Below are 18,789 nucleotides of genomic sequence, written 5' to 3'. Positions count from 1 at the left end.
GCACGAGCCGTTGGCGACGCATCTCTTGGTGGGCCACACCTGTCATAGACACAACCGCAGGTGAGCAGCCTTTCATAATGGTGGCAATGGGTTCATGAGGTAGAGATAGGCGAGACCTCTTGTGGGCGATGCACCTTCCCCACGCTTCGCTGGCTTTAATGCACACCTTTCATTTACACCCTTTTCCCCCCTCTTCCCGCCTTCATTTCCCGCGGCGTCTCCGAATATAAAAGCCTGGCCACAACAAGACTCCCAAAAGATTGCATCTAGTCCTCACATCTTTCAACAGGCTAGTAAACCCCTGAACACACTATAGGAATATGTAGGCGAATGAGGATCTCCTTGCGAAAGTGTCTGACGAATTTAATTTACTCATGATTAACGAAAATTCAATTCGGCTCCTGGGTCATATGCTCCCTCCACTAGAAAATTATATTTTGAAATATTGAAAAATTTTGACAAAAAATTCTACCGGTACATCTCCACAATATATGTGCGTTCATCAAGTTTCGTGAGGAACTGATGTCTACGGGAGCTTCTATTCTTGTAGACAGTGTTGGGCCTCCAAGAGCAGAGGTTTATAGAACAGCAGCAAGTTTCCCTTAAGTGGATCACCCAAGGTTTATCGAACTCAGGGAGGAAGAGGTCAAAGATATCCCTCTCAAGCAACCCTGCAACCACAAAGCAAGAAGTCTCTTGTGTCCCCAACACACCTAATAGGTGCACTAGTTCGGCGAAGAGATAGTGAAATACAGGTGGTATGAATATATATGAGCAGTAGCAACAGCGCTAGAAAAGTGCTTGCTGGCGTGTAATCGATGGTGGTAATATTGCAGTAAGTAGAGATACAGTAGAACAGTAAACAAGCATCGATAGCAGTATTGGAAACAAGGCCTAGGGATTATACTTTCACTAGTGGTCACTCTCAACATTGATCACATAACAGAATAGATAAATGCTAGACTCTACACTCTCTTGTTGGATGATGAACACCACTAACTGTGTAGGATTACACGAATCCTCAATGCCAGAGTTAACAAGCTCCACAATATTCGATGTTTATATTTAAATAACCTTAGAGTGCATGACAGATCAACATAACCAAACCAAGTACTAACATAGCATGCACACTGTCACCTTCACGCTACGAAAGGAGGCATAGATCACATCAATACTATCATAGCAATAGTTAACTTCATAATATACAAGAGATCACAATCATAGCCTACGCCAAGTACTACACGATGCACACACTATCACCATTACACCGTGCAGGAGGAATAAACTACTTTAATAACATCACTAGAGTAGCACATAGATGAATAGTGATACAAAACACATTGCAATCATAAAGAGATATAAATAAGCACTTCACTATGCTCTTCATAACAGTGAATAAGTATTCTGTGAAATATAGCCTAAGAGACCCACACGGTGCACACACTGTCACCTTTACACACGTGGGACAAGGAGTCTCCGGAGATCACATAAGTAAAATCCACTTGACTAGCATAATGACATCTAGATTACAAGCATCATCATATGAATCTCAATCATGTAAGGCAGCTCATGAGATTATTGTATTGAAGTACATAGGGAGAGAGATTAACCACATAGCTACCGGTACAGCCCCAAGCCTCGATGGAGAACTACTCCCTCCTCATGGGAGACAGCAGCAGTGATGAAGATGGCGGTGGTGTCGATGAAGGAGCCTTCCGGGGGCACTTCCCAGTCCCGGCGGCGTGCCGGAACAGAGACTCCTGTCCCCTAGATCTTGGCTTCGCGATGGCGGCGGCTCTGGAAGGTTTCTCGTACCGTGGCTTTTCCGTCTCGAGGTTTTAGGTCGAGGAGGCTTAAATAGGCGAAGAGGCGGCGTCGGAGGGTCAACGAGGCGGTGTCACCACAGGAGGGCGTGGGCCACCCCTGGGCCGCGCCGGCCTACCTCCTGGGGGGCCTGTGTCCCCTCTATGGCGGCTCTCGGGTGTTCTGGATGCTTCCGGGGATTCTAAGATGCTGGGCGTTGATTTCGTCCGATTCCGAGAATATTTCCTTACTAGGATTTCTGAAACCAAAAACAGCAGAAACAAAGAATCGGCCCTTCGGCATCTCGTCAATAGGTTAGTTCCGGAAAACGCATAAATATGACATAAAGTATGCATAAAACATGTAGATATCATCAATAATGTGGCATGGAACATAAGAAATTATCGATACGTAGGAGACGTATCAGCATCCCCAAGCTTAGTTTTCGCTCATTCCAGTGTAAACGATAACAAAGATAATTTCTGGAGTGACATGCCATCATAACCTTGATCATACTATTGTAAGCATATGTAATGAATGCAGTGATCCAAACAATGTAAATGACATGAGTAAACAAATGAATCATATAGCAAAGACTTTTCATGAATAGTACTTCAAGACAAGCATCAATAAGTCTTGCATAAGAGTTAACTCATAAAGCAATAATTCAAAGTAAAGGTATTGAAGCAACACAAAGGAAGATGAAGTTTCAGCGGTTGCTTTCAACTCATAACATGTATATCTCATGGATAATTGTCAATGTAAAGTAATATAACAAGTGCAATATGCAAGTATGTAGGAATCAATGCACAGTTCACACAAGTGTTTGCTTCTTGAGGTGGAGAGAGATAGGTGAACTGACTCAACAATAAAAGTAAAAGAAAGGCCCTTCAAAGAGGAAAGCATTGATTGCCATATTTGTGCTAGAGCTTTGATTTTGAAAACAAGAAACAATTTTGTCAACGGTAGTAATAAAGCATATGTGTTATGTAAATTATATCCTACAAGTTGCAAGCCTCATGCATAGTATACTAATAGTGCCCGCACCTTGTCCTAATTAGCTTGGATTACCGGGATTATCGCAATGCACATGTTTTAACCAAGTGTCACAAAGGGGTACCTCTATGCTGCCTGTACAAAGGTCTAAGGAGAAAGCTCGCATTGGATTTCTCGCTATTGATTATTCTCAACTTAGACATCCATACCGGGACAACATAGACAACAGATAATGGACTCCTCTTTAATGCATAAGCATGTAGCAACAATTAATTTTCTCATATGAGATTGAGGATATTTGTCCAAAACTGAAACTTCCACCATGGATCATGGCTTTAGTTAGCGGCCCAATGTTCTTCTCTAACATTATGCAATGCTCTAACCATTTTAGTGGTAAATCTCCCTTACTTCAGACAAGACGAACATGCATAGCAACTCACATGATATTCAACAAAGAGTAGTTGATGATGTCCCCAGGAACATGGTTATCGCACAACAAGCAACTTAATAAGAGATAAAGTGCATAAGTACATATTCAATACCACAATAGTTTTTAGGCTATTTGTCCCATGAGCTATATATTGTAAAGGTAGAGGATAGAAATTTTAAAGGTAGCACTCAAGCAATTTACTTTGGAATGGCGGAGAAATACCATATAGTAGGTAGGTATGGTGGACACAAATGGCATAGTGGTTGGCTCAAGGATTTTGGATGCATGAGAAGTATTCCCTCTCGATACAAGGCTTAGGCTAGCAAGGCTATTTGAAACAAACACAAGGATGAACCGGTGCAGCAAAACTCACATAAAAGACATATTGTAAACATTATAAGACTCTACACCGTCTTCCTTGTTGTTCAAACTCTTTACTAGAAATTATCTAGACCTTAGAGAGACCAATTATGCAAACCAAATTTTAGCATGCTCTATGTATTTCTTCATTAATAGGTGCAAAGTATATGATGCAAGAGCTTAAACATGAGCACAACAATTGCCAAGTGTCACATTATTCAAGACATTATAGCAATTACTACATGTATCATTTTCCAATTCCAACCATATAACAATTAACGAAGCAGTTTCAACCTTCGCCAGGAACATTAAAAGCTAAGAACACATGTGTTCATACGAACCAGCGGAGCGTGTCTCTCTCTCCCACACAAGCATTTATTCAAACAAAAACAAAAACAAAAACAAACAGACGCTCCAAGTAAAGTACATAAGATGTGGCCGAATAAAAATATAGTTTCAAGAGAAGGAACCTGATAATTTGTCGATGAAGAAGGGGATGCCTTGGGCATCCCCAAGCTTAGACGCTTGAGTCTTCTTGAAATATGCAGGGGTGAACCACCGGGGCATCCCCAAGCTTAGAGCTTTCACTCTCCTTGATCATGTTGTATCATCTCCCTCTCTTGATCCTTGAAAACTTCCTCCACACCAAACTCAAAACAACTCATTAGAGAGTTAGTGCACAATCAAAATATACATGTTCAGAGGTGACATAATCATTCTTAACACTTCTGTACATTGCACAAAGCTACTAAAAGTCAATGGAATCGAAATATCCATCGAACATATCAAAACAGGCAATGCGAAATAAAAGGCAGAATCTGTCAAAACAGAACAGTTCGTAAAGACGAATTTTATTTTGGCACCAGACTTGCTCAAATGAAAATGCTCAAATTTAATGAAAGTTGCGTACATATCTGAGGATCACTCACGTAAATTGTTATAATTTTCTGAGTTACCTACAGAGAAATTTGCCCAGATTCGTGACAGCAAAGAAATCTGTTTCTGCGCAGTAATCCAAATCTAGTATGAACCTTACTATCAACGACTTTACTTGGCACAACAAAGCACAAAACTAAGATAAGGAGAGGTTTCTACAGTAGTAAACAACTTCCAAGACACAAATACAAAATAAAAGTACTGTAGCAAAATAAACACATGGGTTATCTCCCAAGAAGTTCTTTCTTTATAGCCATTAAGATGGGCTCAGCAGTTTTAATGATGCACTCGCAAGAAATAGTAGTTGAAGCAAAAGAGAGCATCAAGAGGCAAATTCAAAACACATTTAAGTCTAACATGCTTCCTATGCATAGGAATCTTGTAAATAAACAAGTTCATGAAGAGCAAAGTAACAAGCATAGGAAGATAGAACAAGTGTAGCTTCAAAAATTTCAGCACATAGAGAGGCATTTTAGTAACATGAAAATTTCTACAACCATATTTTCCTCTCTCATAATAACTTTCAGTAGCAACATGAGCAAACTCAACAATATAACTATCACATAAAGCATTCTTATTATGAGTCTCATGCATAACATTATTACTACTCCCAACATAAGCATAATCAATTTTATTAGTAATAGTGGGAGCAAATTCAACAAAGTAGCTATCATTATTATTCTCATCATCAAATATAGGAGGCATATTGTAATCATAATCAAATTTATCCTCCATAACAGGCGGCACCAAAAGACCAATATCATTATAATCATCATAAATAGGAGGTAAAGTATCATCAAAGTAAATTTTCTCCTCAATGCTTGGGGGACTAAAAAGATCATGCTCATCAAAACCAGCTTCCCCAAGCTTAGAATTTTCCATATCATTAGCAACAATGGTGTTCAAAGTGTTCATACTAATATGTTCCATGGGTTTTTTAATTTTCGGATCAAACCACCCATGTCTTAAATCAGGAAATAGAATAAGAAGCTCATTGTTGTCCATTATGCCTTACTAGTGTAAACAAGAAACAAAAAGATGCAATTGCAGGATCTAAAGGAAATAGCTTCGAGCACAAACACAATGGCGCCAGAAAAGAAGTTACTGGAACCGAAGTATGAGTGCCTTTTACCTTTCCTCCTGCAACGGCGCCTTTAAAAGTACTTGATGTCTACGGGAGCTTCTATTCTTGTAGACAGTGTTGGGCCTCCAAGAGCAGAGGTTTGTAGAACAGCAGCAAGTTTCCCTTAAGTGGATGACCCAAGGTTTATCGAACTCAGGGAGGAAGAGGTCAAAGATATCCCTCTCAAGCAACCCTGCAACCACAAAGCAAGAAGTCTCTTGTGTCCCCAACACACCTAATAGGTGCACTAGTTCGGCGAAGAGACAGTGAAATACAGGTGGTATGAATATATATGAGCAGTAGCAACAGCGCCAGAAAAGTGCTTGCTGGCGTGTAATCGATGGTGGTAATATTGCAGTAAGTAGAGATACAGTAGAACAGTAAACAAGCAGCGATAGCAGCATTGGAAACAAGGCCTAGGGATTATACTTTCACTAGTGGTCACTCTCAACATTGATCACATAACAGAATAGATAAATGCTAGACTCTACACTCTCTTGTTGGATGATAAACCCCACTAACTGTGCAGGATTACACGAACCCTCAATGCCGGAGTTAACAAGCTCCACAATATTCGATGTTCATATTTAAATAACCTTAGAGTGCATGACAGATCAACATAACCAAACCAAGTACTAACATAGCATGCACACTGTCACCTTCACGCTACGAAAGGAGGCATAGATCACATCAATACTATCATAGCAATAGTTAACTTCATAATCTACAAGAGATCACAATCATAGCCTACGCCAAGTACTACACGATGCACACACTGTCACCACTACACCGTGCAGGAGGAATAAACTACTTTAATAACATCACTAGAGTAGCACATAGATGAATAGTGATACAAAACACATTGTAATCATAAAGAGATATAAATAAGTACTTCACTATGCTCTTCATAACAGTGAATAAGTATTCTGTGAAATATAGCCTAAGAGACCCACACGGTGCACACACTGTCACCTTTACACACGTGGGACAAGGAGTCTCCGGAGATCACATACGTAAAATCCACTTGACTAGCATAATGACATCTAGATTACAAGCATCATTATATGAATCTCAATCATGTAAGGCAGCTCATGAGATTATTGTATTGAAGTTCATAGAGAGAGAGATTAACCACATAGCTACCGGTACAGCCCCGAGCCTCGATGGAGAACTACTCCCTCCTCATGGGAGACAGCAGCGGTGATGAAGATGGCGGTGGTGTCGATGAAGGAGCCTTCCGGGGGCACTTCCCCGTCCCGGCGGCGTGCCGGAACAGAGACTCCTGTCCCCCAGATCTTGGCTTCGCGATGGCGGCGGCTCTGGAAGGTTTCTCGTACCGTGGCTTTTCCGTCTCGAGGTTTTAGGTCGAGGAGGCTTAAATAGGCGAAGAGGCGGCGTCACCACAGGGGGGCGCGAGCCACCCCTGGGCCGCGCCGGCCTACCTCCTGGGGGGCCTGTGTCCCCTCTCTGGCGGCTCTCGGGTGTTCTGGATGCTTCCGGGGATTCTAAGATGCTGGGCGTTGATTTCGTCCGATTCCGAGAATATTTCCTTACTAGGATTTCTGAAACCAAAAACAGCAGAAAACAGCAACTGGCCCTTCGGCATCTCGTCAATAGGTTAGTTCCGGAAAACGCATAAATATGACATAAAGTATGCATAAAACATGTAGATATCATCAATAATGTGGCATGGAACATAAGAAATTATCGATACGTCGGAGACGTATCAGGAACCAATATTTTTTGTGGTCTATGTAAAAAAAGAGAAAATTTATCTTCTGAAAAGCTCTATTTTTAGCATTGAATTTTATCTTTCTTTTACACAGGTCACACGACAAGTCGATTTTTCATGCAACGACTTTACGAGGGCGTAGCACGACGTACGCGGGAATTTTTCGTTTCATTTTTGAAATTTCAAAATATGTATACCATACATTTCAAATAAAAGGAAGCATATGCTCCCATGTGTCAAAACACCACGCTCATTATTAAATCCTAGCCAAGTAGATATATCTTTCAAAAAGCTCTCCACTTTTTCATATGCCTTATTCATATCTAATTATACTGCACAATTTTCATTTCTCTCGTCTCTGATTTCTTCAGAGCCAATTCCACTTTTCATCCCGTAGTTGTGTTTTCGTGACACAGATTACCCCTTTAGTGGAACTTCTATCAAAACATCTCATTTATGAGACCTTAGGCACGATTTTACTATGGTTTACCATTTTGCTTGTTTTGATTAGGTAGGAGCGGCATATTATATCGATGTGAGACGACAAAATGTGTAAACATTCGAGGTCGACACCGATGATCATGTCTAGACTTCTCATCTCCATTTATTTTATTCTTTTTCACCATTATGATAATTTCAAACCTTTTTCATCAGCTCACACCTTTTCCAATGGGTCTAAAGCTTTTAAAAGGGGTACTCAAGATAAAAAATTATTAAATGGGGTAATATGTGTTACAAATGCATAAATACAAAGTAAAAAAGTGAGATTCACTCTATCTTTTTTTTGAAGCTGAACAGTGAGTTTCCTCACTGCATATTTTATTATTTTTTGGAAGTTGTACATGCAATGCTAGAGAAAAGCACTTAAGCAGGAAAGAAAGAAAAAAACTAAACTAAAGGATCATACAAAATTATCTACCCAAACCTTCAGTCCGCATAAGATTTCCTCTTGGCCTTGTGAATAAGGAGATACAATTCATCCTTTAATTCGCGTCTGGTTCTATAGAGACTGGGAGTCAGTCCTTTGAAGATAAAATCATTACGTGTCGTCCATACCGATCAACATATGAGTATTATGATTTCCATGAAGAAAGGCTGTCGTAGATGCACTTTGATGCTCTGTATATAGCTCTGAATACCCCTTGGCATAGCCACTTGAGAGAGATTCAAGGGAGGGCACATATATTTCCAACATTGCACTGCAAATGGGCAAGTGAAGAATAAATGATCTCTAGTCTCAAGAACTGCTTCATTGCACATGATGCATGTGTAATCATTCATAAAAAAATCTTCCTTTGTAAGAGGGATCTGGTATTTAATCGATTGTGAATTAGCAACCAGACTGTGTTTATCCTGACAACAACTCTTCCATAGCCATTTGATAGCAGGTATAATAGGATCATGTTTGATCAAAGGCCTGTATGCAGAAGAGACCTTATAGCCTGTCCCATTTACAGTGACTATCCAGTTATCCTTGTCCTGTGACACTATCTTTTTTATTTCATAATAAGATTCATAGGTAGCTAGAATTTTACAATAATTACTGTTCAAAAACTAGGCCGATTCAACGATTACTAGGCCGATTAATCGCTACTAGGGGTTTGACCGTGTCGATTACCATTAATCTTTTGTGTTAATCCTTTAGCCCGATTAATCAGTCCGAAAGTCCGATTACTAGGTATTTTCTCGATTAACTACCACACTTGGTCAAAAAAGTTACTTCAATACAGACGCTTCCCCTCCCTAATAAAGTAGATTTTGAGAAGCTCCCGCTTGATTGCAGCCTCTAGTAGCTTCATTTCCACTGTTGCCAATAGTTTCTTGCCCTCCCAGACCAGTTACTCATAGTTTTTCAGACCTTAGATACAGGAGCTCGATCACCATGAGGAGCTCGTCCAGGAACTGGAGGACGCATTCAATAGGTTAGGTGGTTGAGGTGTAAGAGGGGTCGTACCCTAGGTAGGTGGTGGGAGAATATAAACTTCAGAGGTGAGAGGAGAAGAAGTGGAGGAAGGACCGCGGCTTCGGCTAGTGGATCGTAATTCGCTCCTGACCTTAAAGATTAGGTCATGGAGGAGAAACGTATAAGTTTTTCTAGGATTTTAGGCTTTAGAGAAGTAGGGAGAGACATATAGAGGCTCGTATACTATTATTTTTCTTATATAAATTGTTTTAAGTGCTAATTTGTGTAGGTTGCACCGATTAATAGCCGACCGATTAAATCAGTTAATCATCCGAATTCCGAATAATCCCTACTCCCAAATCGGCCGAGCAGTTAATGATTACCGATTTCCTTAACATTGATAATTACTCAAGCAAACACACTTTGTGGAGTGGGGGGAGCCCACTTCTAGTACTTCAGCGACCGCCACAAAAAAGCACCCAAATGCAACACCATCTGCAACACAATATTAGTGAACCCTATTTATTCAGTTTCAAAATTAGTTCAGGTTTGGATTTTGTTCAAATTTGAAAAAGGATGGAGTGAAGCTGCAACCACTGTGGTAATTCTCGATGGCGTACCAAATTAGAGAAAAAACAAAAAAAATTGAAAAATCAAAAGTTTTCAAATTTGCAATTTTTTAAATAAAAAGAAAAACAAAACCTGAAGAAGAGGATTTCTTGGGCCAGCCCACCAGAGGAAGCTTCTAGTGCGTGCGATATCGGGAACTGGAATACGCCGACTTGGTCGGCGCGTGCGGGGTGCCGCACACCCCCGGCAAAACCTATACACCGACCAGGTCGGTGGCTACCGGCCACCGCACACCCTCTGGTCGGGTATGGGCCAGGCCCATTTGTGTCTGTTTAGCCTGTAGCAGTTCGTTTTTCCTTTTTCTTTTTTTCTTTTCTGGTTTTCTTTTCTGTTTTTCTTTTCTGGTTTTTTTTTCTTTTTCTGTTTTTGGTTTTGTTTATATTTTTTCAGATTCGAAAATTTTAATTTTAAAAAATTGTTCAAATTAAGATAATGTTTAAATTAAAAAATGTTCAAATTTGAAAACCGTTCAAATTCGAAAACCGTACAAATTTGAAAACCGTTCAATTATGAAATTTGTTCAAATTTGATAATTGTTCTAAATATGAAAATCGTTCAGATTCGAAAATTGTTCAAATATAAAATTTGTTCAAATTTGGAAATTCTTCACAGAAAAAATACATTTTATTCAAATTTTAAAATATTCAAATATGAAAATTGTTCAAATTTTTAAAAAGTGATTTCTTTTAATTTTATTTTTTTAAATTTTAACAAATGTTCAGATTAAAAAAAATTAAAAAGAAAACAAACAACAGAAAACAAAAAGAAACGAAAAAGAAAAAACGAAAAAGCAAAAGAATAAGGAGTGAGAATGTTGGGCCGGCCCAACAACCTCGCCTGGGGGTGTGCGGCGCCTGGTCCGCGCCGACCAGGTTGGCGTACAGCACCCCCCACACCCCCAGCGACCAGGTCGGGTAGTTTGGGCCGCGGCCCATTAGCTCAGGTACGATTTTTTTCCTTTTTGTCTTCTTCTATTTCTTCTGTTTTTTTTCTGTTATTAATATTTTTCTTTTTAAAAATCTAAATTTTTTATGAATTTTTTTCAAGATTTTTTCAAATATGAACATTTTTAAATTCAACAGTTTTAAAATTTGAACGATTTTATTTTTTTCAATATTTTTAAAAAATTAATTTTTTAAAAATTTGAACATTTATCATGTTTGAACGGTTTTTTAATTTGAATGGTTTTTAAATTTGAACATTTTTCATGTTTGAACAATTTTCAAGTTTGAACGATTTTTAAATTTGAACGGTTTTTAAATTTAAACATTTTTCATGTTTGAACGATTTTTAAATTTGAACGGTTTTCAGATTTTGAACGATTTTTTTATATTTGAACATTTTTTAATTTAATTTTTTAAAATTATTTCTATTTTTCGAATCTAAAAAATAAAAGTAAAAAAGGAAACTGAAAAAAGAAAGAAAAACGAAAACAGAAAACAGAAAAAAGATAACAGGAAAAAAAGAAACAGAAAATAAGAAAAAAAATCGCAAAAAAGAGGCAGCCCGCACCTAACTGGGCCGGCCCGTACCGTGCGCGGGGTGTGCGGCACGGAGTACGCGCCGACCTGGTCGGTGTATAGGGTTTGCCTGCAATATCCTCGCAGGCACTGGAGCGATGCATAGGCCGATAGGCGCGCCCCAATATCCGGGCAGCAACAAATACAACGCGAAGTCCAATTCTGGCCTCGTTGCTTTTAGCCAAACAGACAGCCTATTTTCTCCTCTGATTTGGCTGGGCCCTGACAGACCCGGCTGGCCGACTGCTCCACCCGCCAAATCCTCAGTTTTATGGTTCCGCACCATGAGCCTCCTTCCTCCGGCTCCCATACCCAATCCTCTTCTCCACCAGCGGCCGTGCCGGTGCCTGTTCCCCGCCGGCGATAACCCCTAAACCCCCACCGCCAAGTAGCCAAAACCACCCGCCCGCCATGACCGAAACCATAGCCTTCCAGCTCCCCCTCCGCGCGCCGGCGCCGCCGCCTCTTCTCCCCCACCTCCACCTCCATCCCCACGCGCACTCCCCTCACCGCCTCTTCTCCCCCACCTCCCTCCTCTCCTCCCACCCCACCCCCACCTCCACCTCCCGCACGCCGCGCCTCGGCCGCCCACACGACCCCACCCGCCGGAGCACCACCGGCGGGCAGGCATGGAACCTGCCGCCCTCCCTCTCCCTCCCCGCGCGGCGCGCGCTCCAGTCCCTCCTCTCCAACCCCACCCACACCTCCCCACGCGACACCCTCTCCGCGCTCCCACCCGCCGACCTCCCCGCCGTGCTCACCGCCCTCGCCGCCCGCGCCCACCCATCCGTCGCGCTCGCCGCCCTCCACGCCGCGCGGGACCTCCACGGCGCCCACCTCCTCCACCACCCCCGCCTGCTCCCCACATCCATCCGCGTCCTCGCGCGCGCCGGCCGCCTCGCCGACGCCTCCGCGCTCCTCCACGCCGCGCCGGACCCCGACGCCACCGCCTACACCTCCCTCCTCTCCGCGCTCTCCCGCGCCACCCGCTACCACGACGCCGTCGCGCTGTTCCGCCGCATGCTGTCCAGCGGCGTGCAGCCCGCGCTCGTCACCTACAACGTGGTGCTCCACGCCTACTCCAAGACCGCCGCGCCCTGGAAGGACGTGCTGGCGCTCGTGGACGCCATGAAGGCGCACCAAGTCCCGCTCGACAGGTACACCTACAACTCGCTCATCAGCTGCTGCCGTCGCGGCGCCCTCCACAGCGAAGCATCCAAGGTGTTCGACGAAATGAAGGCCGCCGGGTTCGAGCCCGACAAGGTCACGTTCAACTCGCTGCTCGACGTGTACGGCAAGGCGCGGATGCACGGCGAGGCGATCGGCCTGCTCAAGGAGATGGAGCTTGCGGGCTGTCCGCCCAGCGCCGTGTCCTACAACTCGCTCATTTCCTCGTACGTCAAGAATGGGTTGCTGGAGGAGGCGGCGGAGCTCAAGGACGAGATGGAGGGTAAGGGGATCGAGCCGGACGTCATTACGTACACCACGCTGATTTCCGGTCTCGACAGGGCTGGCAAAGTTGATGCGGCGATCGGGACGTATGATGAAATGTTGAGGAATGGATGCAAGCCGAACTTGTGCACGTTCAATGCGTTGATCAAGCTGCACGGGGTCAGGGGGAAGTTCCCGGAGATGATGGTTGTGTTTGATGACCTCAGGTCTGCTGGATTTGTGCCAGATGTTGTGACCTGGAACACGCTCTTGGCCGTGTTTGGGCAGAATGGGTTGGACACCGAGGTGTCCGGGGTATTCAAGGAGATGAAGAAATCTGGTTATGTTCCTGAGCGGGACACGTACGTTTCGCTCATTAGTTCGTATAGTCGGTGTGGCTTGTTTGACCAAGCAATGGTGATATATAAGAGGATGATTGAAGCTGGTATACATCCTGACATATCGACATATAATGCTGTTTTATCTGCACTAGCTCGCGGTGGGCGTTGGGAGCAGGCGGAAAAGTTGTTTGCGGAGATGGAGACTCTGGATTGTAAGCCAGACGAGCTTAGTTACTCTTCACTGCTTCATGCATATGCTAATGCAAAGAAGCTGGACAAAATGAAAGCTTTGTCAGAAGATATATATGCAGAGAAGATAGAGTCACACCACAGGCTAGTGAAAACATTGGTACTGGTCAACAGCAAAGTAAATAACTTACCTGAAACGGAGAAGGCGTTCCTGGAACTCAGGAGGAGGCGGGGCTCTCTGGATATCAACGTTCTAAACGCCATGGTTTCTGTATATGGGAAAAATAGGATGGTTAAGAAGGTGGAGGAGATTCTTTCACTCATGAAGGGAAGTTCTATTAACCTCAGCACCGCAACATACAATAGCCTGATGCACATGTATTCTCGTTTGGGTGATTGCGAAAAGTGTGAAAATATCCTCGCTGAGATCAAGTCAAGTGGTGCACGCCCTGATCGTTATTCTTATAACACTATGATCTATGCATATGGAAGAAAAGGGCAGATGAAAGAAGCTTCAAGACTGTTCTCTGAGATGAAATCTTCAGGTCTGGTACCAGATATCGTAACATACAATATCTTTGTTAAGAGTTATGTGGCCAACTCGATGTTTGAAGAAGCTATTGATTTAGTACGTTATATGGTTACTCATGGTTGCAAGCCCAATGAGAGAACTTACAATTCAATACTACAGGAGTACTGCAGGCATGATAAGATAGCAGATGCCAAATCATTCCTTAGCAACCTTCCTCAGCTTCATCCTGGAATATCTAAACAAGAACAACAAAGACTGTTAGAACTGTTGGCTAAGCACACTTCGAGAGGTGGAGGTTGAATATCAAACTTTGTTTGTATTTGTGAGTATGACAAGTAGATATAACAGTTTACTTAGTTGTCATTAGCAACTTGTACTTCATAGTGGATATGTACAGATTGCATTCTGTGAAGAAAAATCGAGAGAACCACTAAGATATATTTAGTTTCTCCACTTAATGTGCTGGAAGTTTTCCCTGTAACCAGTACATACATATTTATGTGTTTCCTAATCTTGCAAGGTCATACGTAGTACTAATTATTTTAATGTATGTAATCAAGACACAAAGGTTCATCTGTTGTAGTATTTCGAATAGAAGAGATATCTGGACTTTTCATTTGTGAGATTGTATGCACTTTTCTTAGTAGACCTCATTTTGTGACGTATGTTAGCAAACTGTGGCCTTTCTCCTTATGTTTCATTCCAGGTGCAGGTTGATGAGTTTCCAGGATAAGTTAGCAACTGATACGAAGTCTAATCATTACTATATCTCCAACTTGCTTGATTCAACAATGTTTCAAATCCTCCTTGGACTCGTTGTGCGTCCGACTACTGTAGTGCTGCTACTCCTGGTTAATTTATGGGACGCTGACCGTGACATTCAGAGACATGTGGCATGTGTCAAATGCACTAAGCATCTTTATTTGCCTCCTGAGATGGCATGAACCTGTCCTAATTAAGGTAAGACCCTCATCATCATATTTTTCTTGATGCGGATAAGAGAGCTTTATTGATAAAGGCAAAACATGATTACCTTGCTAAGTGAGAAGTTCAATCAATAACAAAAAGTACTCAAGTAGACCATAATGCCGGTAGATGCAGTCAGCTAGTGAGTGAGTTCAATATCACTCTCTTTTGTTGGATTTACTAAATTATTCTGTTTTCGAATTGGATACTCATTTTGTTGCAATACCGGTATAGAAGTTATGCCTGAATCCAGAGAAAAGTTTCATGAAGATTATCCTGATTGCCAGTATTGTCATGATTGTTTTTCTTAGCACCGCCAGAAGATGCTAATCTACTTGCAACACAAGCTGAATCAGACAACATCATTTGTACTCCCTCTGTCCACAAAAGGATGTTTCAACTTTGTCAAAATATGCATGTATCTAGATGTGTTTTAGTGCGTAGATACATGCAAATTTAGACAAAGTTGAGACATCCTTATGTGGACGGAGGGTGTAATAATCATACAATCCCTATTGCATTAGCTGGTATTTGATAGCAAGGATTTCTTTCCCTCAATGCTACCTATATAGACTAAAGAACCCGTAATCTACCCTTTCGGGTAAAAGTATTTCTTTTGCTCTAAGTTCTTACTCTTTGCGGGCTAGTCCTAGACTGCTAATTCTTGTGTGAGTTACAAGCACGTTTCCACAATCATATGTTATACTGTGGTTAGTCGTGAAAAACCACAGCGACTCTTTTTGCATTAGCTGAAATTTCGCAAAATTCTGACCCGTTGAAAAGCCCAGGCAATAGATCCAAACGCAAACCATCTCCGGCTCTTGTCTTCAGGCCCTGAAGTGCAGAAATCAGAAGGCCTTTACCTGGGGGTTGGTTATGGATTGGCCCGCCCTGCTGTAGTAGGCTCTCAAGATGTATATTTGCAGCTTAAGATCGAATGAGGCGTGGTGCGGTGTACTTGGAGCTTGGCTAATGGAATCAAGATACAGAGGTTCATGTGTTGTATTTCTGAATAGAAGGAATATCTGGCCTTTTCATTTGTGAGGTTGTGTGCACTTTTCTTAGTAGACCTCATTTTGTGAGGTTTTATTAGCACTCTGGCTTTTCTCGCAGGTGCAGGAGATGAGTCTCCTGGGTAAATCTATATCTTCAGCTTGCCTGATTCTCTTCTGGAATGCTATAAAATGTTTCCTCAAATCGTCTTTCTGGACTAGTTGTGCTCCAGACTACTCTGCTGCTACTCCTGGTTTATGTGCTGATAGTGACATTCAGAGGCATTTGTCATGTGCCAAATGTGCTAAGCATCTTTCTTTGCCTCCCGAGATGCCATTAGCCTCATCATATTTCTAATTAAGGTAAGAACCTCATCATATTTCTCTTTATGTGGGTAAGAGAGAGCTTTACTGATAAAGGCAAAATATGATGACCTTGCTAACTGAGCAAGTTCTGTCTTTAACAAATATATACTACTCAAGTAGCACCATAATGCAAGTAGATGCAGCCAGCTACTGAGTGAGTTCAGTAGCATTCTTTTCTTTTGTTAGATTTACTAACTAGCCTGCTATAAACTTGCATTCTCTCATTTTCTTGCAAGTTGCGGTACCCCTATAGAAGTTACGCCTGAACTGAATCCAGAGTTCTCATGAAGGTTATGCTGATTGCCGAGTGAGTTCAATAGCATTCCTTTTCTTTTGTTGACTTTACTAATTGGCATGTTCTAATCTTGGATCCTCTCATTTTTCTTGGAATACCCCTATAGAAGTTCTGCCTGAATTTAGAGACGTTCTCAGGAGGATTATGCTGATTGCCGAGGAACCTTTTGGCGTGATAGTTCTTCTTAGTACTGCCAGAAGATGGTAATCTACCTGCAGCACAAGCGAATCAGACAACATCATTAGTCATAGTCATGCAATCTGTATTGCGTTAGCTAGTATTTGGCTGTACTCCTCAATATTGCCTACGTAGTATTCAACTAAAGAACCCGCCATCTATCTGATAGGAAAGGGCAGATGAAAGAAGTCTCAAGGTTGTTTTCTGAGATGAAATCTTCAGGCTTCTTCAAACATATAATATCTTTGTTAAGAGTTATGTGGCCAACTCGATGTTTGAACAAGCTATTGATTTAGTACGTTATATGGTTACTCATGGTTGCAAGCTCAATGAGAGAACTTACAATTCAATACTACAGGTGTACTGTAGTCTCTAGGGATGATAAGATAGCAGATGCCAAATCATTCCTTAGCAATCTTCCTCAGCTTCATCCTGAAATATCTAAACTGCTTCCAATGTTTCAAATCCTCCTTCTGGACTTCTTGTGCGCCAGACTACTGTGCTGCTACTTCTGTTTACGCCATGACGCTGACGGTGACTTTCAGAGAGATGTGTCAAATGCGCTAAGCATCTTTCTTTGCCTCCTGAGATGCCATGAACCTGCCGTAATTAAGGTAAGAGCCTCGTCATCATATTTCTCTTCATGCCGGTAATTGAGCTTTATCGATAAAGGCAAACCATGATTACCTTGAACAAATACTACTCAAGTAGCACCACAATGCAAGTAGATGCAGCCAACAAATGAGTGAGTTCAATAGCATTCTTTTTGTTTTGTTGGATTTACTAAATTATTCTGTTTTTTGTTGCAATACCCGTATAGAAGTTATGCGTGAATTCAGAGAAAAGTTTCATGAAGATTATGCTGATTTTCAATGAACCTATTGTCGTGATAGCTCTTCGTTGTACCGCCAGAAGATGCTACCAGCAGCACAAGCTGCATCAGACAACATCATTAGTAATTATCATATAATCTGCATTAGCTGGTATCTGGCAGCACAACATCATTAGTAATAATCATATAATCTCGATTGCATTAGCTAGTATTTGGCAGCAAGTATTTCTTTTCCTCAATGCTGCCTCTATAGACTTCAAGTAAAGAACTCACAATCTATCCTTTTGAGTAAAAGTATTTCTTTTGACTAGAAGTGTTTACCCTTGTGAGATAGTCCTTGACTGCCATGTGCTATACCGTGGGTAGTCGTGAAAAGAACACAGCCGTCTCTTTCTTGCATTAGTTGAAATACTGCAAAACGCAGACCTGTTGAAAAGCACATGCGACATGTCAAAACGCAAACCAGCGCCTGCTCTTGTCTTCAGGACCTGAAGGCCTTTGTTTGGGGATTGGCTATGGATTGGCCCGCCCTGCTATAGTAGGTTGTCAAGAGATATCTTTGCAGCTTAAGGTCGAACGAGGCGTGGTGCAGTGTACTTGGGGGTTGGCTATGGAATCAAGATCCAGAGGTTCTTATGCTGTATTTCTGAATAGAAGAAAAATCTGGCCTTTTTTCAGTTGTGAAGTTGTATGCACTTTTTTTTAGAGGAGTATGCATTTTTTTTTTCGAATTTTGGAGTATGCATTTTTCTTAGTAGACCTCATTTGGGGAGGTCTTATTAGCACACTGGCTTTTCTCCTGGTGTTTCAATGCAGATACAGGAGATGAGTCTCCAGGGTATATATGTTGATCTCAACTCACGGAGTCTAATCATTACTATATCTCCAACTTGCTCGATTCTATTCTGGACTGCATTCAAATGTTTCAGATCCTCCTTCTGGACTACTTGTGCGCCAGATTACCCTGCTACTACTGATTTACGCGCTGACAGTGGCATTCAGAGGCATTTCATCATGTGACAAATGTGCTAAGCATCTCTCTTTGCCTCTCGAGGTATGATTAACTTGCCTAGTTATGGTAAGAACCTCATCATATTTCTCTTTATGTGGGTAAGAGAGAGCTTTATTGATAAAGTCAAAACATGATTACCTTGATAAGTGAGCAAGTTCAGACTTCAACAAATATTACATCCGTTCCGAAATATGCAGTACTACTCAAGTAGCACTACAGTGCA

At 41.8% G+C, this 18,789-nt stretch overlaps 1 protein-coding gene across 1 annotated transcript; it reads left to right on the top strand.

Annotated features, from left to right (window-relative positions):
- The first annotated feature begins 11,711 nt into the window (after nt 1-11,711).
- On the top strand, nt 11,712-14,542 carry LOC127332821 (uncharacterized). Its single transcript, XM_051359161.2, has one exon. It carries the CDS (start codon nt 11,845-11,847, stop codon nt 14,224-14,226), a length of 2,382 nt encoding a protein of 793 aa, XP_051215121.1. The 5' UTR covers nt 11,712-11,844; the 3' UTR covers nt 14,227-14,542.
- Nucleotides 14,543-18,789: the final 4,247 nt, after the last annotated feature.

Source organism: Lolium perenne, chromosome 2 (assembly GCF_019359855.2).
Source record: "Lolium perenne isolate Kyuss_39 chromosome 2, Kyuss_2.0, whole genome shotgun sequence".
In the NCBI taxonomy this organism is placed as follows: Eukaryota; Viridiplantae; Streptophyta; class Magnoliopsida; order Poales; family Poaceae; genus Lolium; species Lolium perenne.
The sequence above is the reverse complement of the archived record's forward strand: the minus strand, read 5'-3'. Positions and strand labels throughout refer to the sequence as shown.

Bases quoted from the DNA above. Each gene is read 5' to 3' on its own strand.
- LOC127332821 (XM_051359161.2), top strand. From the start codon at position 11,845: ATGACCGAAACCATAGCCTTCCAGCTCCCCCTCCGCGCGCCGGCGCCG.